This window comes from Argiope bruennichi, chromosome 1, assembly GCF_947563725.1.
Source record: "Argiope bruennichi chromosome 1, qqArgBrue1.1, whole genome shotgun sequence".
NCBI lineage: Eukaryota > Metazoa > Arthropoda > Arachnida > Araneae > Araneidae > Argiope > Argiope bruennichi.
The window spans coordinates 8,364,341-8,391,517 of NC_079151.1; the positions used below are offsets into that span (position 1 = coordinate 8,364,341).

At 33.5% G+C, this 27,177-nt stretch overlaps 1 protein-coding gene across 2 annotated transcripts in view; it reads right to left on the bottom strand.

The window, feature by feature from the left end:
- The window catches only part of LOC129961582 (dual oxidase-like), a 148,844-nt gene that overhangs the window by 76,763 nt on the left and 44,904 nt on the right, over positions 1–27,177 (bottom strand). For both annotated transcript variants that reach the window (XM_056075082.1, XM_056075090.1), the window contains exons 2-6: positions 21,946–22,053; positions 20,658–20,819; positions 16,149–16,336; positions 9,055–9,256; positions 2,507–2,673 (exon numbers count right to left, since the gene is read on the bottom strand). In XM_056075082.1, coding sequence (XP_055931057.1) covers positions 2,507–2,673; positions 9,055–9,256; positions 16,149–16,336; positions 20,658–20,819; positions 21,946–22,053 — 827 coding nt within the window. The remainder of the gene's footprint in view (positions 1–2,506; positions 2,674–9,054; positions 9,257–16,148; positions 16,337–20,657; positions 20,820–21,945; positions 22,054–27,177) is intronic.

Here is a 27,177-nt window from a genome sequence, read left to right on the forward strand (position 1 = left end):
CATACAAAAGATTTATCTTCAGAGACAAAATTTTATAAACTTGTGGCATATTTAGATACTCTTTGGTTGGTTCTACTTTGCACAACAGTAAGCTGAATAGTGACCCACATACTCAGTTAGTTTTGATTGGCATTATGCTTGATGGAAGTGCTCTTCATTCAATAATTCAGAAAGCCCGTCTCTAAGACACAAGCGATGAACTTCATCGCATATGCGGAACTATTGTTGAAAGAAGGCAGTTTTATAGTATTCTCAAAATTGCTCATTTAGAACAAGTTTTAAAGGAGCTCAGCTAATGAATTATCTGACAATCTTTTAAAGTTCATAATAATACGTTACTAAATGCGTGGCTATTTTCTGTTGCTTCCCTTTTAATAATCGCCCGTGATGTTCCCAAAACTAACATCGAAAGTCTCGGTCGAGCACCTGTCAAATTGTATGGGTAAGTTTAGGTCAATAACGTGGCCGTTTAATATTTCAGCTAATTTTACAGATGGAGGCGTAAAGCTTTGTTTTTCTACAGACAGATGAGTGTGAAAAAAAATATTTCACTCACTGACCCTCTTTCGTTATGGGAGCCATATAAATTTTTAATTTTCGTTGCTTATATTTCCATTTTCAGAAGTATTTCCATACATTTTGGCTCTTATTCATTTAATTGTTAAAACTTTGCAATAGGGGAAATATGTCTAATTGCAATAGTTAATGAAATAAATGCTTGATTCAAATTTTTGAGCCATCCTGTAAATATACGTGTCATGGTTTCAAATGAGCTACGCTTTATAAATACTGAATCTAATTGTCCAAACTCCATCTTCACTGTAACTTTAAATTCGGATTATTGCTGACATTTAATTTACCTTTAATTAAAATAGCAGAGGTTTGCAAATTTCTTCTAAACAGTATAAAATTGAAAGGTTTTTTTCACGCTATCTTTTCATCCTTCCTACTCATTTTGCTGTTTCACTTTCGCCATGATTCAGATGAGGGGAGGAAAAAAGAAAACCTTGACGAAAATAGATTTTAAAGGGAATCTGCGAGCACGGCATTTGGGTTCGGCACATATTAATGAATGGCCGAGGGAAAATAAAAGTTAAAAATAAATTTAATAAAAACAATTTTTAAAAACATTTTAATTAATGAATTAAAAAGTAGAATTTTGCTGTTTCAATTATTTCCTTCTCCATAATTTTCAATTTATGATAATTTATAATGCATTCCTACCACGGCTTTAACAGTATCCTTATGTTACAAAAGTAAAATAAACTTGATTGAATTTGAATTTTCAAAAATGTGTAAAAAGCATTCTGAATAGCTTACAAAGTAAAAAAAAAAAAAAAAAAATCGGCCCAATTGTTGGGACGGATTCTTTAGTTTTGTCATTTGAAATATATAGATGGTGGAATATAAAACATTCTTTTTTCAAACTGATTGTCATTCGTATGAAATCAAATCAATCGATAAAATCACCAGTTATATACTGAAATTAATGAAATAGGATACGGCCATTCAGAATGCCTAATTCCGAGTTATTTACAAATATTCAAAACATGATGACATAAAAGAGTGATTTCTCAAAACTTACTCATTAACCAACCAAAACATTACTGATAAACCAACTTTTAAGATTGAATAAAGCAATGGAGCTTTCGCCCGCCTGAAATGCAGCAAGATTTTAGACCGAGTAAATGCCTATCATGTGTCATTTCTTTCTTAAATGCTAATAAAATAACATTTAACAAAACGGAGGATTTATTTATCTTTTTGTTATTCATATTTTCTTACTAAGGAAAGGAAAAGAATAGAAGAGTAAAAATATTTTTCTAAAATTATTAATTATCTGTCGTTAGTGAAGACAATACAAAAAAAAAAAAAAAAAAAAAAAAAAAAAACTAGAAAAATGTGTCCATTTGCTGCAACAGAATAAATGATTTCCTGTCGAATTCCCAGCAACTTCCATTTGTGGGAAGTCGGACCGAACGGGAACACAAGTGGTACATTTGAAATTCGGTACGCGTTTTTTTATAAAAGATTTTGTAGATCTGCGTTAAAATTTATTTCATATCCATGAACGGGTTCGTTATCTGTACGTTTGTACATTCGTGTGCATCTGAACGCTATAATTCAAAAACCCACAATACGTTAGATAAAAGAAATTACATATGCAGGCAAAATTGTAGATTTTCGGAAAAGATTGATTATCTTCAGCGTAAGACGACTTAAACTCAGAGCTGTTGCGAAAAATCAAGAGAAGAGCACTCCCGAATGGGATGTGAGCATGCTTATACAGTTAAAGTTAACCCCCTTGTTTACTGAGCCAGTTATGTGAATGCAGATCTGGTGAACCTGCTGTCTTGACTGAGTGCGCATGACTCGGACACAAATTGCGTGCTCAAAAGCGGGAACGCGTCTCCCTCCCTTAACTGCTCTCCGTCGTTTTGTAATTTCGAGTTAATATCACCCCGCACCGCGAGGCGATGCGCGGTCACTATGGCCGGACGCTTACCTGGAGAGTGGCAATGACCCAGCGCCTGGCTCTTTGGAAGATGTCTTCGTCCGTCCAGTCCGGATGTTGCTTTATGATGCGCTCCGCCATCACATTATGCCATCGGTGGAAGACCACGCCTAGGGAAAGCAAGGCCGGATTCTGATGGATGCGGGGGTCGCCCAGCACTGGAAAAGGAATTGGAAAGCCAGTCAGTTTATGAACCTCCCAAATTTATTGTTTCTCAGCTAGAAACTGTTTTACTTCAATGAAAAATAAATAAAAGCAATTTTTTAAATTTTATAAAGCTTTTTTTTTTAATACTTTTGCTTCTTTTGTCTTTAATACATGGATATTGGAATCTTTAAATCAGTTTTTGTCAGAAGGAATCTCTTGCTAGGAATTAAAATTTAATTAAATATAACGAGCAGCCGATGATTAAATTATGAAAACATCAAAATAATACATTATCAAAATGAATTGAATAAAATGTATATTAAAAAAGCGGCCATAAAATTCCATCTTCACAAAAGTGAGTTAAGGTGTTTAGAGTAAAGGCATACAATGATTGGTCAGCAACGTCAGTAAGGGGAAGGTATACCTTTAAAAATAATTGTTTCATTGCTAAAACTTTCTTCTCCAATAAAGTCTCTTACTTCAAAAAGAAAAAAAAAAAATGCCAAGATAACCTGGTTGGTAGGGTGTTGGATTCGCATCCTTTGCGTTGCGAATTTGAACCCCACCGGCCGAAGACTCCCCGTGTATGTGGTGGCTGGTGCCATATAAATCTGCAGTGGTCACAAAGTCCTCCATGTCGAGACAATACCATTGAGGGTACTGGTTAAGAAGTGATCATTCTCTGATTCAGGTCTAAATTACGATCAGAGGATGAATGAATGAAATGCATGTACGAAGTCCGCCCCGTAAAAAGGGTTGTGACGCATGAGTAGCTAAGACACACTCTTGGCTCTAGATGGCGCTTCTGAAATAAGAAACGCTCTTTCGGCTTAAAAGCGGGCTTAGCGAGTTTGTCCATGACAAGTGCCATTAAAAATAAAAACAGAAAAAAATTAGATATAAAATAATTATACAAATGAAGACTGTGTAATAATTACTACTTATTGAATTGTCTGATCATTTCATTCCCATATTTTAGAAGAAAGGCCAGACATTATAATTGTAAACGCATTTTGATAGCTGAATAAACGATAAGTAGCTTTTAGCTTCGACTGAAAGGGGATTCTGAAATGAAGGTTTAATATTTAAAATCCATATGGAAACATCGTCTTCCAAAGTCGAAGCACAGGCATCTATATATAGATTTGTACTAACACTATGTTAAAAGTGCGAAAAAAAGAAAAAACCTTCGAATTTTAGCTTCAATTGATTTTTTTTTTTTTTTTTTTTTTTTTTGCTTTTTTGTGTAATAATTGCTTGTCGAACTCCTCTTGGATCTAAAAATACTCATTTGATATACTTATTTCTGCAACGAGTTATTTTCTGCTATCTTAAGGACTGCACAATGGTGGCCGGTTTTATACCTTTTGACATAAAAATATCACAAGTATTTTATTGCAACATTTCAGTTCTACTCCAATTCTTTTTTCTCTTTTAACAGAAACTGTTTTCTGACTGTATTTTCATTTTGCATTTCATTCTCGAAATGAATCGAATACATGCAATTTAACAGTTTGTGAAATAAAAGATCGATGACATTTTCATGGCCCTAATAAATCTATTTGTGATAATACAAATCAAAATAAAACTCTCCTTCAATTCATATAAAAACTTTAAACCCACTCCCATAAAATATGAGCATTTTTACCTAAAATTATTGACTTCGTTCATTAAACAGGTTCAATCAAGTCTTTTTTTTTTTTTTGACGTTTTTCAGAGACATATTTGCAACTTCCATAATTATGCTAAAAGCCGAATGAACCCGAAGAAGAACAAATCTCAGCTTCTTTTAACTTTATTATTATTATTGATCCGATTTTGCTAGTTGGGAAGAAAAGGGGGTGGGGTCGATCTACTAGCTAAATAATGGTTCTCACTCTATAAGTCCTAAAACGTAGTTCAGATTCGTTATCAGTGTCCTTGACAAGCTGATTAAAATGAATTTATTCTCACGTCCTAGCGGAGGAGTGAATCATCCACGGAGATTGTAACTAAGAGAAGTGTTTGCTTCGGTATTATTTTTATACTGGTCCTCGAGTCAAAGCTTGAAAGTTTCCATAAAAGCCAAAACCCCGTTTTTTCTATCTTATAAATTGTATCATTTTTTGTGATAAAACTTTCAACTTTACTGTTTTTTTAAGTCTTCAAACTTCACAATAAAATTAAAATGCGTTATCGCAATCCTGAGTTCTTTTATCACTAATAAAAAAAAAATAATACAAAATTTTGCACTCCGCCTACAAAGCGATTCATTTGGAACTAATAAATTCATAATTAATAAAGTTAATATTATTAAATGCATCATTTTATTTTCGAACATTTAATATTTTATATTCTTCAAAAGTACGTTACATCACTGAGTTCCCGATGAAGGGGGGGGGGGGGAGAGAAATCGCCTAAATTTCATAAAAATGCGAAATATTTTTATGTTTTGAATTTTGAGATAACGTTCACTGCTTTATTTTTAAAAATGCAGCATTCTAATTTTGCAGAATTCCTCTACCTTCAGAGTAAAATTTTTGAATATTTATTTTCTAAAGGTTTTATTATACTCATAATCCTTTAATTAATTATAACTGTTAAATTCTATTGTTAATATAGAGAGTAAAAACCTATTTCGGTTTTTTTTTTAAATCGTTGCAATGATATCGTGATGATCGTGACTGAATTATTCCCATGGATGTGACATAATGAATATAAAGCCCCGAAATCGTGAATCACCAATCACTATGAAAGGCGATTTAATATCCCCAATACAATTTCAGAGTAAAACGAAATGAAAATCCTTAATCCATTGAATTTTACTATTAGGCATGGCTGACACTAAATGGTCAAAAATGTTTTCTTTAATGATTATTATTTAAAAATATGGAGACCTGTATTTTTGAACTCCATAAACTTTCAGTTTTACATATTCAAATTTAACTTGACTAGCTGAGGTAAAGTTTCGTACTCCTAATGTTCCAGAGTTTTGTTCACTCTTGCATTCTCAGTGACTACACGTTGTTTTGATATTTACAGAGCATATTGTTATCTAATCTATTCATTTCAATTAAATTTGGATTGCATATATGTGGCAATATCTTATAGGGAATTTTAGAAAAACAATATATTTAAAAATTATTTATTAAAATTAGTAATCTATATTAAATTATTCAAAAATGATAATCAAAGTTATAAATTAAACATTAAATTATTATTAGTAGACTAATAAAAGCATGTTTTTAAAAATGTCTTGTTAGCTTTATTAAAACTGAAAACTAACTAAAAGAATTATTCCATATGCTTTTGAATTTTATTAACGACATTTTTTTATTAATTTCAATTTCTAGTATTAAAATTGTACATTTCAATTTATAAATTTAAATAAGTATTGTGTTACATGATTAGAACTCTTTTACACGAATGAACTTTCCTATGTCTGATTCTCGTCTTAAAAGGATGTTCGAGATTTAGATGAGCCGTAATCCTAACCATCACTTATTTAATAGTCATAAAAGAATTCGTGAAAATCTACTGTGATTCGAGGCATTGGCAGATATGCGACAGGGCCGTTGCCTAGACTAGTTGCCGTTGCATCTATTAAAAAGCACAGGTAAGCCGATTTAAAAAAAACGGTCAAATAAATGAATAAAAATACAAATTCAGTAAATTATAAAATAGTAACATTTTGTCATATATAATTAATAGGTCTCATTATGTCTATTTTCTTATTATAGATATCAAACGTTTGCTTGAATAAAATTGAGTAGATGTCACACAGCCATAATTCATGAACTAAAATAAATCTTAACTTGTTGATTAGATTAAAAATGATTTGTAACTAAATTATCCAGCTTTGTATCATTTGAAAGAAGAACTATATAGTGTGTACTGAGTAGGGCATACACTGCTTAAATCCAGCTTTAAAAAAAATAAAGGGCATAATTTAAAAAAAAAATGCCATTCCTTATCGTTGAATTCTTCGAAGAGTCTCCGTCCAAAGATCAGTCAAACGACATTTAACCGCTAAGCATATTGAATCGTGGCCTCCGAGAGATAGTCACGATTGAATACTTACCGTGAGTCCCAAGTTTCGAAAACAAAATCAGCATCTTATGAAATGGTTTTATTCAGTCGTGGAGCAACAGGCCATTTCAAAATGTTAAGGAACTTTATATCGAGGATTTTCACTTTCTCGTACTCGAAAGCAAATGAAGAGAAATAACTATAATCATTAAAAAATTCTCCGTCGAAATTTTCACCACGCTAAGCTTAGTTTGCTGCACCATTTTAACACTAGATTTTTAGGAGCAAAATTTTTACAATTCGACAAAAATACGTGTCATACAAAAGGGATTATCTCATTAATTTTTTAGATCGAATATCGTTTAAAAATTTTGATGTTCTTATCTGTACTATTTTTCAATAAAAAAAATAATTATAGGAGTAAAAGCAGGGAGGAGAGAGGGTAGAGTCCTTTTCTATTTGAATTCCCGATGAGAAAAAAATCATACTCTAATAATGTTTGTTCTGTGACAATTGTAAATCATTTCGGTATGGGAATTATCTAGAAGAAAAGGTTGAAAACACTCTTTCCGATATCCCAAGTCACATACCGTCATGCTCGTGAACACTGTTTTTAATATTTTTGAGAAACAACTGTTATATTTTATCATTAAATAACAATTATCATCAAGTAAAATAGTTGTCGGCAGATAAGTATTTAAATCAAGGACAATTAATGGATATTCATTACTTTTCACAGATGGCGATGGATCCATCTCTGCTGTTGAAATAACTGGCCAAATCTATCCATCACAATGAAAATTAATATTTTTCCATTTCGTGTTTGAGAAATATTGCTGAATTGAATTGAGGGGGGGGGGAGAAAAAACTCCCACAAGTAACAAAATTCATGAAGTCTTTTTTTCACTTTCTTTTCTAATTATTATTAATTATAGTCGTTTCTCCCTAAAGTATGCCCACTTCCTTCAAAGTGCGAAATAAGTACGTCGGCTTCGAATACGGATGTTCTTCGTTTCACAGTCCGATAAAACACAATCGGAGAAATGCATCCTCGACTACGAAATGAAGCATTATCCAAACGTGAGTGAAAGATTGGCGGTTCTTCTGAGTTCATTATGGCAGGCTTCTATTCGGCAGAATCCGCTCATCTTCCCTTGTACGGAGAGATCAAACAGCCGCTCGATCGCACACGAAGCCCGCAGAGGATTTACAATAGAATCGTTCAAGAACAAACATCGAGGTGGTAATAGATCTTCCCCCACCCATCCACATCCGCGTGCAGAGTAACTAAGAATTCAAAACGAGCAAGATGGATGAAATTTGGTCCCATGGATCTGTAACCAAAATTTTGGTGCCTTCTAAATGATGGATTCAATCGGATTCAAAATGATAATTGCTGGAATTATTGGATGGAATTCAACGGAATATTTGCATCGAGCATGCGCAGTGACAAATTTTGACAGTACAAGGAGGTTACAAGCATTAAGTTATTTTAAGATCCCTTCAATGTAAAATCCATTACTGACAAGAAAGTAAAGTGAACTAAAGCCTTTACGCTTTTGTATTTATTTTGATTATTGGAATTCAATATTGCGTTCTCTCACTTTCACTTCTTGGACCAAAAAACGTAAACAGCCGCTACTATTAAAAAAAACGTTTACATCTTTTACTCGAGTGGTTTTCTCGGTTCATTTGCAGAGCTGGGGAGGAGAGGGAAGAAGAATTCAGCAAGTTTATCACACCAAATTCGAAAAACTATTCTATGATATTTAAGCCAGCGTCCTGGCATAAGGGTAGCGCTTCTTCCCCGTGACTTGGGCGTCCTGGGTTCGAGTCTCGGTTCGGGCATGGTTGTTCTTGATCTGTTCTATCTGTGAGATGTGTGAATGTGCCCACCTGTAAAAAGGGACTGTACAAGCGAATGTGTTGCGTGAATAGCTAAGACGTACTCTTAGCTCTAGTTGGCGCTACTAAAAAACAAGAGACGCACCCTCGGCTTAAAATCGCTGATTTCGCCAGCGAGCTTGTGCATGGCAAATGCCATTAGAAACAACAACAATGATATTTAACGATTTTGCTTCTAATTCGTCCAATCATGCAGAAAAGCACCCGAATGCCACGCGTCATGAAGTCACAAAACACATCGCATTTTCTACCTTCTCGCTGTTATTGATCGCTACCAAATGATGCCTTTATTCGACAATCGAACATCTCTATTCGAAGATAAATATTTCACTTCTCTATTTTTAAATGTCAATCCAAGAACTTTGTCTTCACCCTGCATTCAATAAATACTGAGAAAAAACAAAAACAAATATGAAGCAAATTCAATAAAAAAAATTTTAAAATGGGAATCTTCGAAGCCTAGATAAAGTAAGACTCACAGAACATCTTTTCCGGGTCTTGCATGCCCAGGTACCTAGCGGGTGGATAGTTGATGAGGGGCACCCTCTCGTGGTTGCGAGGCGGGAATCTCCCCTCCGTGGAGCGGAAGGTTCCGTTCTGGAAGGTTCGCATGCTGTTGACCCACGCCTCACTCGTGCTGTACACGAAGCTGCCGTCGATCCAGCTGGTCATCTGGTTTAGCTGCAAAAGAGATCAGCAATTTTAGAGTAATGATCACGTATCAGAAACTTTCTCAATGAAGAGACGGGAAAGACATCCAGATACAAACATCACAAGAACTGAAATTATGTCCTTCGATACACTTTTTACTTGCACAATACATGTTCTGTGGATTGAATCTGAAATCCCGAGATGGCATGTTCAAAAGTGGTGCGGGAGGTGAATGTAACTAAGAATGTTCAGCATGTGAAACGCTGTCTTTATAAGTGAAGTTCTCGGATATTTCAAATTCCCCCCAAAAATGTTTCGCCATGCGTCGGCATCGCAATATTTACTGAGCTATATGTGAGGAGGATTAAATTCGAGTTCTGGATGCAGCGTCGTTTCTGCAAATCACATATTTTTTAGCGTGTCCATTTATCACTGATGAAACTGGTTTCAAACCTAATTAGAATTAATTTTCAAAAAAAAAAAAAAAAAAAACACGATGATTTTTTTTTTTTTACATATAGATGGAAGTTGACCTGATAGGCCTATAAAATGTCCCATGGTCAAGCGGCAACAATTGCAGCCCAAATAATTTTAGCATTGACCACAGACATTTTGCGGTTTTTGGCATGAATACTAATCAAGAACTGGTTCTGTCATCCACCGTGCGAGAAGTGTCGCCTTTAAAATTCCTTATAAGAGTCATGACTTTACGATGTTTATCTTCTGCAGCAGAACTATCGACAAGCCTGCGATAGAGTTTCCGAAATGGGCTCTGATTCCTAAAACTTCCCTCGAGTGATTTATTAACAAATAAATAGGATCTTGCAAAGACGCGTATTTTAACATTTCACTTGTAATCCTCGCAGTCCCCTAAAGGACCTTTTCTTCAAAAATGAGGTAATTCTAAGATCATTTTCAAGCACATCGAAACTATTTTCACAGCAGAGTGAAAGAGCGACCTCTGCAGCTCCCTTTCTTTGACATAAAAAGTAATTGATACTTTACAAAGTTTTACAGCACGGTTGCATGAACAACAATATGTAAAAGCTTCTTGGGATGACACATGATTTCTGCATTATACTGAAGATTTGCTGTTGTTAACACCGAGTCCCATCGTATCTGCCTCGCCGGATAAGGCAAGTCATTCATGCCCGTTCCTTCACACATGGGTAGCTAAAGGAACTTACAGTGTATTTGTTACTTTAGCTTGATTCTCTGACAAAGAGCAACCTGTAGCCACAGCCTTATTATTAAATAGATTAAGTAGGGGACTGCCTAAAGACTGTCCGACTTTATGGAGATCCAAGACTTCAAGGCTTTTTTGGGGGGGGGGGGAATCATTTTCAGTGTAACTCAAATATATGTTTTCATTTGATTTACAAAAATTATGGATTAGTTAGTTATTTAACATAAAACCAAATATAGTTAATTTTAAAAATATGATTCCATTATTCTCAGAATTTTTTTCTGTTTTCAAATTCGCTTATATATCAACATGGCTCAGTTTCGTTTGCAATTGGTTAAATGATTCAGAGGTCCTAATTAAGCTTTGTTTTAAAATATTTAGTTTATATTTAAAAAAATTTGTAATAAAAAAATCCTTAATTTTTTCAATTTTTTTTTAAATTTAAAATTACTGTTTTATACAGATTCTATATTTTTTGTAAGCAAAATACTTCAACCAACTCTTTGGAAAATCTCCCGTTTTAATTTTTTTTTATTACAATATGTTACTATATCAGTAAATTATATTGAAATTAATGAAAAAATCTGATTTCAGAGAAGAAAACTGGTGAAGCTCGAAATTTTCATTGTTAATATGCCGCCACAGCAGAACTCAATCTTTCCTGCCTGAAACAGTCTCCTTTCCCCTTTGCGATTCTTTTTTCCCCTTTATTATACACTTGTAAGACGAAGCGACATAAATCCAAAGACTAGCTACAAGCTTGACGATTTGTTTCTGAAAGCTTAACCTACTCTTAAAATTTGTTCCATGATTGCAAAATCAACCTACATACATTTTATAATCGCAATTAATTATCCAATCGATATCTAATTGATTACTTTTGATGGAAGAAAATAAATGTACTTGAGGATTTCAGAGAACCTGTTTCTGGGTAAATCTAAGCGGTATGGACAAACACTAAACACCTGTGTTTATTCAAATTAATTTTAAATTAAATGAAATTTTTTATCGACGTATGAACTTTTAACGATATTTAATTATTAATAATTGAACTAACAGGCGACACTCGTGGTGAAAATAAACATTTTTGTGCAATAGGTATGGGATACTAAGAGAAACAGTTTTGATAGCTTCAGCATTGTTTAAGGAATAACACTGTATATATGTTATAAACATGAAAATATGTTTGTTTCAATCGTAACGGTGTCATTCAATAATGTTCTCATAGTGGTAACGGGTACCTGGCGCTCTCCATATGAAAGTCCGGTGAGAATCAGACTACAAGCTAAACCTGGACTCGTCGAAAAACATCACACAAGCCCATTGTTGCGGTGTCCACAATGCACATGCTCTCTACTCCAGGAATACCGCAGGCGACAGTGAGTTGCAGTAAGTGGAACACGTCTGACAGGCGTACGAGCATATAGACCAATCTGCTCTAAGCGTCGGTACACGGTCTACCTTGAAACTGTCGTACCAGTGGCTAAAGAGAACTGACGAGACAGGTCTGATGTTGTGCTCCGTCTGTTTCCTTTGGCAGTAATTGTCAAATACCGGCCCTCATTCGGTGTTGTAACTCGGGAGCGACCTGTACTGTAACGTCTACTCACATTACCATCATCTTGAAATCGTTGTCAAAACCTGGAGATGACACTCTGGGCGATTCCAAGTTCCTCGGATGCTTCCAGCTGGGTACGCCCACATTCCAGATGGTCAATAATTCTACCACGTAAAAAATCATCCAAATGCGCCCTTTGTGTCATGACTATGCGGTTATTGCACTGAAAGGCTTATAAAGCGCTTGCGAACAATTTTACTTCTTTGCCTGCATTCCTTATACATCACTCTTTTACAGTCCCGTCATTGTGATGTACTGTGGTGTCATCTGTTCCTGCAATTTGCATATGATTTTTAAAAATGTGTGTAGTCATTTTACGGGTGATATATGTATTTTAGAGTTCGATTTCCGCGTGACTCTGGATTATCCTTAATATATGGACACGAGTGTATTTTGTATATTTGTATAACAGAAAACCTTCGATTTCTTACGGCAGTTAAAATATTTTAGCTTTAACGCACGAACACAAAATGAAACATGCGATTCTTTAAAAATAAGTTTTCCATTAATACGCACTTAGAAAAAAAATAAAGCACTTACAAATAAAAAAAACAAAGGTATCTTATAAAATATTAACGAAAAAGGTAAATTCCCGTAAAAGCAAATTTTGCCATCAACCAAGGAGTCAACATGTTTCACACAACATTTTTCAGTTCTTTCAGAATTATCGTTCAGTCATCATCAGAATTTCAGTTAGAAAAACTGATGTTTCTATCGTCTCACGATAAGTAAATATCTATACAATATAACCTCGATTTAATGCCCTTCAAGGGATAAAAAAAATGACGCTATATGCGGGAAACGCTAAATTGGAGAATATCAAAAACGAATAAACAAACAAAAAGAAAACCTGACCATGAAATAAAAACTAATGTAGGCTGCATATTTTTTATTTTTCATTTCACAATGACTTGAACATCAGTTTTTTTTTATTTATTTTTTTAAAGAAATCAGTCATTTTACATTGCGCCCTGTTTCTAACTGCTACATCACAAACTGCGCCCTCAATGCATACAAGTTTTTTTTTTTTTTGTTAACTTTTTTCTTGGACTATTTGAAAGGAGCGTTTTCACATGATCATCTCTCAAAGAGAGGGGAAGAAATGGATTGGGAATAAATTTGTTAGCAAATAAGATTTTTCTCCCATGCAATTATTGACGATTATAAGAAAATCGCAATGAATTATTCAAGCTGGGGGAAAAAAACAAATAACCTATCAAATAGGGATAGTTTTAAAGAGACAACGTTAAATCTAGGACTTAATAATATTATCAATCATAGGAAATTCCTTGGAATCAATGAAAAATAGCATTATATGCGAAAAAACGTTAAATGCGAGAAATGTTAAACAAAAGTTTCATGGTAATTCTCATTTTATAAATTGCTACGATGAAATATCTTTATAAATGTATGTATTATAATTACATACAAGCGCTAGTCATTTTCACTCTTAATATTCTTTCATTTCATTATAGAGGAATTTATGAATCTTCCCTCAAAATTTCAAATTTCTATAAAAGCACAAGCAAAATATGGATGCCAAGAGTAAGGAACTACTCTTAACATAGTTAAAGAACTACAATGCTTTCATATAAAACAAGGTTGGGATAGTATTTGAACAATTCATGTTGTTTAGCACTTCTGATGGCTCAAAGAATTTCGTTTAATGAAACTCTTAAAGTTCGCTCTTCTGCTCATACCATGCAAGAAAATAATTCCTTTGAACTAATGCATGATGTAACTTCCCCCCTTGTCTTAGAATTCGGGGTCACTATTTTATCAGTTGGTAGAAGGCACTGGCTTTGTTCCTGAATGTTGAGATATGAGCTGGAGGCATTGGATGGAGTCATGAGACGGGGTGGAATCATTCATAACTCTTTTTGACGGCACGGCTGGCAATGATTACTCAAAACTGCGTCTACAAGCTATAACCTTGCTGCTCCAAACACACACTGCTGTTTACGGACGCAGTTTTGAGCTATTTCTGAAACACCCGCAATGAAAATATAATGCTCTGTCAGGCAGCAGTTTGATAGGATCGTGCGTCTTATACAAAGAAAAAGTTTAGTATATTTTATTTTATCACCCTTTAAAGATTTTTCGAATTTATAGTCTTAACTCAGGCAAGGCAGCTTGCAGGTAGGAGCCATGTCAAGAAAACAAATGAATCGGAGAAACGCTGGCGCAGGGCGACCTTGAACTCCGACGCGGGAAGGTGAGTGGAACGGCCTTCCGCACCCGACGGAGGGCGCAAAGCATCCGTGCAAGGACGAATCCCCTGGACGGTTAAGAGCTCTGTCTCAACAAAGTTATCTTCATTTTGTAATAACCGCGATCCATTTGATCGCCAGAAAGACTGCACTTTTTATGAAAGGTGAGACTTCATTACAAATGAAACGTTTTTTAATCACACACACTCACAATGGAATGATATCTTTAAGCAATGAAATGGGTTTGAATATCACTTTAAAAAAGAAGACAACTATCACAAAAATAGTCGAAAAATCGCGGCCCCTCTGCAAAAGTTTCACTCGTTACAAAAATGCTTTCCTTTAATTTATGACCCGAGACCCCTCGAGTCAAAAGAAACGCCGCTCATGGGGATGGAGAACGCAAAGGCGTATAGGAAAACTTTCCTCACTGGGGCTCTTTTTAGATGGCGTCAGATGATTTTTTGAATTCTATGAAAAAATGTTCGGAGGTGAACCAAAGTGATCAGAATTTTCCTTAAGATATGGGACAGAAGAAGATGATAGGACTGAGAAATTGGATTAAGAGACATTTATTTATCAATTGATTGATTTCGATTGACTCTTTCTACCAAGTTAAATAAAAATATGTACTTTTATTGCAGTTGTTTTATGATTGAAAAGTGGAGTTTTGGAATCGATTTTTCATTCATTGTTTCCTTTGCTAAAAGGAAATGAGATATTTTTAATTAGAAATTCTGCTCATCCAAGTGTTTTAATATTTTCAAAATTTAATTACCTTTTAATTTATTCGCTTTCATTGAATTTTGATTCAAATCTAGGGGATCATTTCTCAACGAATTCAAGGAGAAGAAACGGATTTCAAATCCCATCATGCTATATTAACGAATTATGAATTTAAAAAATGAAAGGAGATTATTAAAGCAGATTTATTTGTAATACTCACACAAAAAATATTTTCAAGCAATTGTTTTGATTAGATTCCTTTATTATTAAAAATTTTAGTCTTAGATTATCATTTCAGCTTTTTAAAATTTATTTCAGTAATGGTATAATATTTATAATCTAGCAATTAAAATCTTTAATTATATATACACAGGGAGCGTCATAAATGAGTGGAAACTTCAAAAAAATCATAATAAAAAAAGTGATACTCGAAAAAAATTGCTATTTTCGGGAATATGTTCAAAAGTCTTCGGATTTTTTCCCTTTAAAAATGATTAAAAAATGATCGATAGATGGCACTCACACGTCAAAGCAAGATGGTTTATGCAAATCAGGATAGCTATAAGAAACAAGACTGGAAATGGATTCTTCATTCGAGGAAACGACATGCTGTCGCTACCGGATCGAGCATCGTTAATCATCGTTACCGGATATTAAATTTTTCTGTTGGAACGCTGAATCCACGTGAAAGTTCGTACGGTGAAAGGAATTAAGGTGAATAAAAGTTCTATTTTATTGACTGGGATACTGAATTTAGCACGCCGTTTTGAGGAAACGAGGAGTTTGGAAGATTATCCATGAAGTGGCAGACCATCCGTCAGCGCGGGCAGCGGTCATAGGAAATTTAACAGTCAATATATCAACGGGGTGTAGCAGTGTACGGGAAGTTGAGAGAGTAACGGGGATTCCGGAAAGGTCGATCCGACGCATTCTGCACGGAATGTTTAAACTGCAACTGCACACATCAGACACAGGAACTTCATCCATTATTGTCAGCAGATTCCGGAGAAGGACAAGCCTTTACAACATAGGCGCTCGCACATTTTTTTGCAAGCACATTTTCGTACAACATCAAATGTCCTTTCTTTCTTTCTTTTTTCGCTCGCTGGAATAAAGGCGCGTTGAAGTATTTCGTTTGCGAGTAGTATAACATTTTCAAGCAAAATAAAAAGAAGCACCTACCTGTTCTCGCGGGCTATTGGGCGATTGGCCTGTTTTGTGGTCATAGAGCGCCCTGTGGAATGGCATGAGTCGGGTACCTTTGCACTCTCGATCGAAAGCGTCGTCACAGGTGCCTACCTCGATCTTCTGAACTTCTATGGGACAGCCGGACTCGCTTGCCATCAGAACTTCCGATGCGGCCACCTGACCTGCAAAAAGGCATCAAACATGACAGAGTGGATCAGAAAAGCAATTTAAAAAAAATAGTTTACGCTTTGTTTATAAGCAGCCACCCTCTGGCGACCGGCTCATTCGTCGGGATGAATGCTGGCGGAAATTTACATTTCAATATTTCATACAACTTGGTCTCTAAATAGCTCCTTCAAGAAAATATTTTTAACATTATTTTTAAATATTTATTGAATAATTCTTTGAAATGTTCCATAAATGCGAAAAAAAATATATTCTTTCGTGCACGTACGTCTTCACTGCTGCACGATTCAGTGCATGTGCTCATATTTTTTAAAAACATTTATTTCCAGTTGTGTGTAGACACTTCCAACTCGATTTAAAATTCAAATTTTAGATGACCTGACAGAAAATTAGACCGATAAATATTACAATGAACAGAACGGCATAAGGCTTCTATAATTTTATGAATTATATGGCTATCAAAATGTTAAGGTTAAAAATATTTTACTGAAGAGAACAAATTATATAAAATATTTGATTGAAAATTTTAGCAATCATTGGAATTTTCATGTAATTCCTAACATACAGGATAGTTACAAAATATTTATCGGTTTTTAAGTCATTCCATTTCAAAAAGCATTACAACTATGAAACGAAATAAATAACTCACGAAAAATAGCGCTATTTCAATTTCTCAAAATTCCTCTCTGCTTTTCTTTCATTATTGAACATCCATCTGCATGGTTCTTCCTAGAGCCAGCATGTGTTTGTAAAGGTGCAAGAAAGTTGTTTCAGTTCATTTCATCTGCCACATGCACAACGCTTTAATACAGCTCCAAAGGAAGATATCACGCATCGTAACTTTTCGGAGCCACCTAAAAGTGCTTATGTTCAGGGGGAAAAGGTCGTTTCTTCATACAGGCTCTTTAATTAACACTGAAAGCGAGAAACCATTTGAGCAGCAGTTTGTATATCTGGTTCGGGAAGAATGTAAATATGACAGAGGCGATTTCGCTTGCAACAATAATCGTTACATGTGTCACAGTGGCTTTTTCTTCTTTCAAAATATCGATTCTCTAATTCCCATTTCAGCAAGGGGAATCTCAACTCTCTGTCTGTCAACTCGTTGCTTTTTGATGCCGCTGACTTTGCGTCTAAAATATATTGATAAATTATCTGGCATCTTGTAGTGACTCGGAAGGTAGGAACCGAAACCAAACACTAAATCAACTGAAAACCAAATAATAATAATAATCAAAGATGCACCAAACCTTTTTTCGTTCCTTTTTTCAAAAGAGAGAATCGACTAGAAAAAGAATTTCTGGAAGCCGCCAAAGTGAACCATTTTCGCTTGATGTTCATGATGATTAGCCATTCCAGTGGCTTACTTACCAGCTGAACTGATACCAATAGTTCTTCACGTACGGCAATCAGGACCAGATTAGCTCTCGAGGGGCAATGCAAATCTTGTGACTTCCTTTCTAACTTTCTACACCAAGTATAAATCGTTCTGGTCCAGATTTTAATCCACTATAATTAACGTAACGAATTCTGATAAACTGGCAAAACATTATTTACGGTTCGCTTTTAACAAAATTTTTTTCAGTATTTTGCATATTTAAAAAAAAATGATTTATATTTAAAAAAAAACTTTCTGCACCATTTAATACAATTTAATTATAGGATTGGAAATTTTTAAAAAAGTATAGAACAAAATATTTTTTTACGCTTTTAAACAATATAATATAAAACTTGTAAAGATAACTAATTTTAGGAGTATTAGAATAATGATTTAAAAATTGCTGTCACTAGAGACTCAGAATTACCTCTACGGATAATGAAAAAATATCAAAATTTAGAATAGTAGCTAAAGTTTTTGAACGATTTAGAATTCCTTCGATGACGTTCAAAGCCTTTTTCCTTCACTGATTTATCATTTCACATGTTTCGCGATGTGAGTAAGACAGCATATGCGAACTGAAATCGGTAGGATCATTGCTTGTTAAGCCGATTATAGAGTTGTACCGTTAAAGGTGATATCTATAACGAGAATAAATATTTTTAGCTTGTACAATTAGATCTCGACATACCGATAATTGATGATTTAATGCTAGAGAATGTACTTATTCGCTACAAATTAAATTGTGTGAATGCACTTTGCTAAAAAAAGAGTAAGAAAAACTGGATTAAATTGAAACAATTGAGTGCCAGAAATTCGTTGACCAAAAATTATTCGTCAATCGACAAGAAACACCTCTGCAGAACTTGAACAATTCTGCTACAGAACTTTTGATTCAACCTTTAAACTAGAGCTTGAGTTGCTGACAAACGAATCAAATCGTTATGGTGGGAAAAGGCAAATTGACTGAAGATTCCTCGTGAGGAATGGCAACGTCTGAAGCATTTTCTGATTTTGAAGTAATCAATATTGAAAGGAAAAGAATATTCGCTTCTACAACACATAACCATTTTAAATTATCTTTCTGAAGTTTCGTCATCCTAAAAGATTATAAGACCCAAGGAATGGATTTTTCAATTTTACAAAATTGTTAATGGGAACTTAAAAAACAGAAATTTGGATTCAAATACCCAAGAAACTAGTGAAATAGAACGAGAAGTATTAAAAATAACACAATCAAGGCTTATCAAATGACACTAAATCAATAATCTCTCAAATGCCAGTTTGTGGGATCTTGGAGAGCAGAGAAACCGTAAGAATGAATGCCTCATTCAGTCCAGATCTGCCTGAAAGGAGAGTCGCAGATTTTTGAAACAACAGACGTTTATTTACGTGGGCATTTTTTCTAAGGGAAGACTGTACTATTCATTAGTTCAATTTTCAATGCAGTTCACACTAGTTACTCCCTAATCTGCTGAGAATTTAATACCCACTCTCGGAGGATTTACTCCACGATCAACCACGGTACATTCAGATAATGGAATAATGGCATTTGGATGAATGCGATGAATTAAAGAATACTGACTAGGAAAAATAAAATATCCGCGTTAGTTCCAAGAAGATTAATTGAAAATTGTGCCTGCCTTCTTCACCGTGGTTGGAAGGAAGGAAACGCCTTAATGGAGTGCAGTGAATTATTATTGGATGCACCTCGGGGAAAAGCCCAAAACATATGATAAACTTTATAACATGGTGCAAGAGAGATTGCGACTCATTCAAGATTATTGTTTTATTAGTCAAAGTATATTACTGCTCTCAAATGTTTTTACAGGAAATTAAATCCATTTTTGAATGAATTATTTTAAAACATTATAAATAACCATTGATTTGTTTTTCTTGAGCGATAATATATTTGATTCGAGGAAAATGTAAATACAGGATTTCCCGTCACTAATGAACTTTGGTTTGGGTTACTATTTATTAGTGATGCAAAATCACAATAATACATTGTATGTGTTACAGTGTGAATAAACTGAAACACATTGTATGTGTTGCAGTTTATTCGTTTTACTCGCTTTTTAAAAACAGAAATTTTTCTCAGTGAAGAAAGTGAATCCCAACTGTCATCATCACTTCCGGGGCGACGAATTTCAGGTTAGTATATTCAATCGCCTTGCTGTTTAAAGAGCATTGATATAAGTAGAAAACGAGAAAAAATCCTTAAAGGGTCGGTCGTATTCAGTTCAGCAAGCATGCGTGGGATTTACTCCTGAACTAAACGGTTCTGTCCACAAGGTAAACACATATAAACTAATGGCAGTTTCATAAATAGTAATGCTCATATACTGCCAGGTCGTAATATCTCTAACATAATAAATAAGAGGAGAGCACTGTTTGATGCTTTTTTTATAATCAGAACGTACGGAAAAGAAAAGGAAATATTTCATAATAAGAAATGCATTTCTAAATGAAAAATTATGTTGGCTTTACAGTCCTTTTTGAAAGAATATTCAGAAAAATACTTTTCACTATTGTAGAATGAGCGAGCCGATTTTTAATGAGATAATTTCTTGAATTGATATACGCCCTATCGGTAAACAAATAAAACACATTTATAGGCAGCTTTTGCCAATAATTAGAAGCATTTTATATTTATTAATTATCTAGCATGTATGATATTATAAATCTTTCCGGTAAAGGACAGAGCTATTTTTGTGTTATCATTTCATCGCATTCTTTTTCATCTGCTCTCTACCTCCAATTTTCTTCCCCGATAAGACAAATTAATTACTAGACTTGTTTGGACACTCCATATCTGAACGAATCTTTTTTTATCAACACATAAATAAAATTATTTATTCTCTTCCACAGAACATATAAAATTTACTTTTAGTTTAACAGAGAAAAAAAAAATCCTTCAGAGACCTGATCTCACTTACCGAAGAAAGTGAAGAGCACTGTGAGGTTTCGACGGGAGGCAAGGCCGTCGCCACCCTTCATGAGGGCTTGACTGAGGGACCGGGCACCAGGTCTGCTGGACCCGGCCATCTGGTATACGCCATCCGAATAAGATGGTGGGGCTTTTCGGGTCAGCTGGCTGTCTGAAAAAGGAAAAAAAAAAAATACTATTAGGAAACCGTACAGCTAATGAATCGAGTATAAGTGCAATTATTTTATTTTTCCACGGTTCTTGAAAATGTCAAAGCGAGGAATCTTCAACGGGACATCAAATAAACTATGAAACTTGCAAATTTTTATCTTAAAAAAATTAATATGAATTTCTTACTAATACCTATTCTAAAAAATATTTTTTTAATCATTTTAGCATCATTTGAAAGCTGCAACATGCAGGAAATAAAAAAAAAAGGTCCAAAACATGGAAAATCATTCGAATGTCAAATTTCAATATAACACGTTTTTTCAACTTCGTGTACAGAAAAGTAAAAATCGTTTGATGCATTCAAATTCGATGGGGGGGGAGGGTAAACTTCAACTAAATATTTAGATCGAATAAAAAAGAGGTGAACATCAAATTATTAAAGATTAGACATAAACCACATTCAAAGTGTTTGTTTCCTTTAATAAAAATAAATGTAATGAAGTCATTTAACAAATGGCCACTTCAAGCTAAATTGTTAATACTGTTTCAAAAGTCAAATAGGTAATGTTTTTGTCCTTAAAAATAGTTTTTTTTTTTTTTTAAAGTTAGAAAACATTTTTTTTTTTTTTAATGCAGATAAAGAACTTTACAACATGTTTCATGTTTCTATCTTTTCTTTGCTACCGGCTCGTCTGCTTTCATCTGTCAACCGAGAAATTAGTATTTATTCATCTCATTTCGCACCGAAATATTTCGTCGTCCTGGAAACTTATCAGTTTGGACACTGATTGGGGTTAGTGTTTGCAAGGTGTTTCACCCTCCCCAACCCTTTTTTTTTCTAAGTGCAATCTTCATACAAGACTGTCTTAGTAAATTTTAGAGACCTGCACCAGAAAAAAACCCACAACGAAGAATTTGAGGGCGATTGGTACAGTGAAATACATACCTAATTTAATAATTGTGAAAAAACGTCTCAGATTAACATCTTTAATTTTGTAATAGAATCCTTTTTGAAATAGAATTTTGAAGGTCTACTTTTGCCACCCCTTGATTGCAAACATATTTCTTGAAACAAGAAAAAAAAAAAAAAAAAGCTTCAGAAAATATTTTTTTTTTGTAGCACTCACCGATGGAACCCCAATCGGGGTGGGCCAGGTTGTTGTACCATCCGTCGTAGCGCTGCTTCTCCGTGTGCGTGAAGAGGGGCTCCTCCTCGGACAGGGTGTCACTCGAGGCTGAAATGAAATTCGGAATATTTATTATATTTATTTATTTATGTGCCAACTCATTGTTTTCCATCTTCTGCTTGCTTTTTTTTTTTTGAATAAAAGCACTAATATTTTATCGCACAGCCTTAAAAAATATAGCGGATTCGTTTTGAAGAATCGATGGTTTTGAATCATTTTGGACTAATGAAAATGCAGAGGTTTTTCTTACCTTTCAGTGTGGCGTAAAATAATATAAATAATTCATCATATCTTCTATCTCTATACCCCTACTTTTAATTTAAGTTTTATAATTGTTGTATTATTTATTCTTATTTAATGTCTACAGTCGTTACTGAATAATTATTATTTTAAGTTGATCATAATTTTCTAATGGATTTAAATACAGTACACTCCCGATTATCCGCGGAATTGGGTGGCGCGGCCGCCGCGGATATAACAAAAATCGCGGATAATCCGAAAAAAGCTAAAAATGGGTATAGCAAAAAAGAAAACAGTCATTCCAACTTTGAAAAATTGTTTTATGTACAATAAAACGTAAAATAAACAGCAGGAAATGTTATATCACTCAATTCACTCAAAACTAACCTAAAATGCATTTTGTTAATGAAAACAGAAAAGTGCTTTGTATTTACGAGGGGCGTCAAGGATACTGTTACATATGTACATAATACATATGTACATATGTATATTAATACATATGTACTGTTTTAATACTGTAATGTATTATGTAATGACAAAAGCATAACTGTAAAACTGTACCTTTTTGAAAAAATCAGTCAAAAAAAAAAAACTTTGTGCGGCAGGCGCGGATAATCCGCACCGCGGATAACCCGCTCGCGGATAATCGGGAGTCTACTGTATAACATAATTCTCTAATGAAAATAGGAAAAGGAAAAGTGTATTTTGAACAATATACAATTATTTTTCAGTTCCTTAAAAACTCCATCTTTTATTTCACACAATGTATATTAAATTCATGAAAGATTCGCTGAAAAAAATTGTAATTGTTCGAAAACGTATATTATGTAAAAAAAAAAAAAAGCGGTAAAAACTAAATATTTTATTTCCAGATTTTTCCCTAAAATATTCTATGATTTTAGATACATTAGTATTATTTATTTACTTTTATAAAACATATGATAGTACCTTACTTTTTAACAAGTTTTCGTACATCTAATTATATTGATGATAGTACTTTTGAGATTTTTATGCATTTCATTTATGTTTCTGAATCTTTTAGCCTCCTTTATAAATCTCAAAAACTACTTTAACAGTAGTTTAATTAATCCATTTGATACACACTTTTTAAAATTTTTCTGTGCGTGCTTTCTTTTCTTCATAAGCATAATACATGATACTACAAAATACGATATCAAAATTTTACTTCAATTATTTGCCTGAAGTTCGGCATTTGCTTTATTTAAATTGCTATTTAGAGAATAAATCAAATATTTGTTTGATGTTGACACATTGCAGATATATAGAGTGTTTGAAATTTAAAGGAAGATTAAAAGTAAAAAGAAAAGGAAAGATTTCACACTAAAATTCCTATACTTGGCAGATACATTGAGACTTTATTTCATTCTCTGGTCAATGTTTTAAGGGTAATGGATGTATAATTTTGAAGCTTTCTCAAATTAAAAAAAAAACCATTTAAGTCATAATAAAAATTCATTTATAGCAAAAATATTGCTTAATTTTATTCTAAGCACTCTTTCAAAATACAAAACCGTTGCTTCAGACACCATCATATCCAAAACAGGTCTATGTTCATAGTCGAATACTAAATCCAAAATAAGGATTAAAATGTAGCAATCACTTTTTTTATATGTATTTATTAAATTTAAAACAATCAGAAGCATTTTAAAGTAAAATGATCAAAGTTTGGAATGGGAAAGCGACGATTCAGGAGAAAAAATTCTTTAAACTGATATTAAAAAAACATTTTTGGGTTAATTTGCTTTAAATTAATAGTAAAAAAAGTCGATCCACCGAATTTAGACTGCACGCAAGCAACATACGGCGTGTGTACGCAAAATTAAATGTGTACATACCAATCAGTCGATATTTTGTTAACAATGCGTTGTTTCAAATTTAAAACATTTGGTAAAAAGTCAGAAAAATATTTGAGTGGAGTTTCAATTTGAATATAATTACCTTCCTAATCCTTTGGAATTTTAAGCTTTAACAGTCCTTGAAATGTCTTGTTATTTTAAAGAAAATGAATTCACAAGTATTGTATTAAACGTCATTTTCTAAATATGAAATTCATTGAAGTTAGAAAACAGTTTCAACTTTCCCCAAATAATAATTTTATGTTCATTAATTTAGCTGCAACTTGTACTAGACATACGAAGTATGTGCATAAAAAAACGATTGACATGTTATTATTTTATTTTGAAATGATATTATTTATCAAAGGCATTAAAAGTTAATAATTACGTAAAAAAATTGTGATTTAAATGTTGTTTTTAATATTTGCAACAAAAGATATTATAATTGAAATTTTGCAATAAATTTGACATATTTTTTAACATTTATCAATAACAAACAATGAGAAGGGTGAATTTCTTCGGCGCCATTACAAAATTGGTTAGAAAATTATATATATATATATATATATATATATATATATATATATATATATATATATATATATATATCAACACCTTAAAACATTGCGAAGTATAGAAATTTTGATGCGAAATCTTTTTGTTTCAAATTTTAGGTCTCCTTTCAAATTTGAAATGTTCTATAACTTTATACCGGATTATCATCACACCATTATCGGTTCCTTACCTAGAAGGTACTCTAAGTAAAATAAGTACCAAAAGTCAAACTGATATTTTTAATAGAATCTCAAGCATTGTGTATTGTCCTAGTGCAGGAAAGAAAACATGACCTTTTTTTATCAAATGAGTAAAGAAATTTTTACTACTTACGAAATTGGATAAGAAAAATCAGTAACCTCAAAAGTATTATCATTAACACAGTTAGATATGGGAAAATGTGTTTAACAATAAGGTCTTATTATAAGTAGAATAAAAATAATCAACTAGTATAGATATATCGAAAATCATTGATTAATTTTTAAGTAAAAAAAATCTGGCAGAAATTTAGTTAGATTTTTGTTTTACATGCTATTTATTTATAAGCAAGTACGGTTTACTTCTTCTTTCGACGCAATGAATTAAACACATATTGTACATGGTTCAGAAATAATCCTTAATTATTTTAATTTTGTTACAAAGGATTTATATTATGATAAATTTTAATTACTGAACGCATTACACTTATTTATTGGAGATGAATTGAACATTTAGAAATAAATAGAATTACAATTATGGAACATGTTATCAATACAATATGGATAAAAGTATACAGAATCCTTAATCTATAAAATAATAATGAAAACCAACCACCCGACCCCAACCACTGTGAATGAAGGGTCACAAGGGATCCGGGTACTTACTGCCGATTTATTCCTCAGAGGAGTGATACGCAATAAAGTTAGCGCATTTCTAAAATTTGCTCAATTTTGATCTTGAGTTCTGCCATATTAGGTGCATCTCTTTTCAATGTTGACGAAGCAAACGCCTCCTAAGCATGCACAAAATCATAAAAGGTTTCTGTATCTGAGAATTCACAGCACGTCATTTGATGGCGGCTGCTTTCCCCCAAGTTCCATTGTCGAGAGAAAGCATTCATTCTTTATGGAAAAATTCCATGACAGAGTTCGCTACCTTCATTTCTGGACCAATTTTAAAATGTTTTATTTCATATGACAGTTCATCAAGGGTCGGTTGCCCCCCCCCCCACCACTACAGCGCATTTACGGGAGAAATCGGAAAACTTCACTGTATATTCTTTGTGTAGTCCGACAGAGTTCGCCCTACCATTTGGAAAAGTTTTGTTTCTTATAAAAGTTCATGAATCATCGATGGCAATCTATTCCATTCCTCTTCATTTCGAGAGACATTGCTAACTAAATATCTCTTAGCCTCAACCATTCTCCGTCGCCAACTTCAACATTTCGCCACCTTCAAGCATAGCTAACCAATGAGAGTGCTCTAACATTATTGTGCAACTGTTTTTTTTATATTATTATAGGTAAATTTTTATTACATTTTCGTTGAAGTTCACCAAACTGACTGAGTAGCCGTCTAATCGAATACTAGCCATCTTCAATATCTATATTTATGACATTCATATAGTCTTACGGATAAATTTTGATGAAGTATTATTAAAACAACAGAAAGTAAGAGTTGTTTTAGATTGTGTTTACATAATAATGATTGGTTAACTATACTTGCAAAGTAGTAAAATGAATTGAAAAAAAATTCTTTAGTTTTTAATCGGTTTAGTTTTTGATGTGGAAAGTTCTGCAATGTCTGTCAAAAATGGAGATTGGTAAAATGACACTTGAGGACATATCTAAGAGTCGAGAGCTTTCATTCGAAATGAAATTCGGCAAAATCGGTACGTTAGACATTTTATTTAGTGGTTATGGCTGGTGATCTTTGTAAATGTTTTTCCCACAGAGAACGCGCAGGGACTTAAAATTTCTCAGAGAAATGGACGTTGAATAAAAGAAGGGCTGACTGATCAGGGGAAGACTGATTTGATATGAAATTCATTTGACCTGCATACCACCATTCGGAGCATTCATTTATATGAAATAAAAACTGATGAAATCGGAACAGTGCTTATAGCTGAAAATTAGATACGCTAAAAATCTCGTATGAACACTACAAGATATCGCTTCGAGTTTTTTCAAGTTTCAAGTCAACTTGAAGTTGTTTCGAGTTCAAATAATATATGATAAAAAGATGGAGCTAATATTGTTCCATATAATTTTCAGGTCCGACGTGCTCGAGAAAAATATTATTCTTCACTTAAACTTTCTGAAATTTTTAAAATTTTTTTTAATATGTTTATCCGACAGAAATCTTAATTAATACTGATATGGCAGCTTTAACTCCTGAAATTCCGATTCTCAATGACTCAATCAGCCTTCAGAGATTGATTATAATGACATATTGAGCGAATCCGTCGGACAGAAGATAGCATTTTCGTTTATAGACTTTTAAAAATGGATCAATGCTTAATTCGTGGCTCACCGAAGCGGAA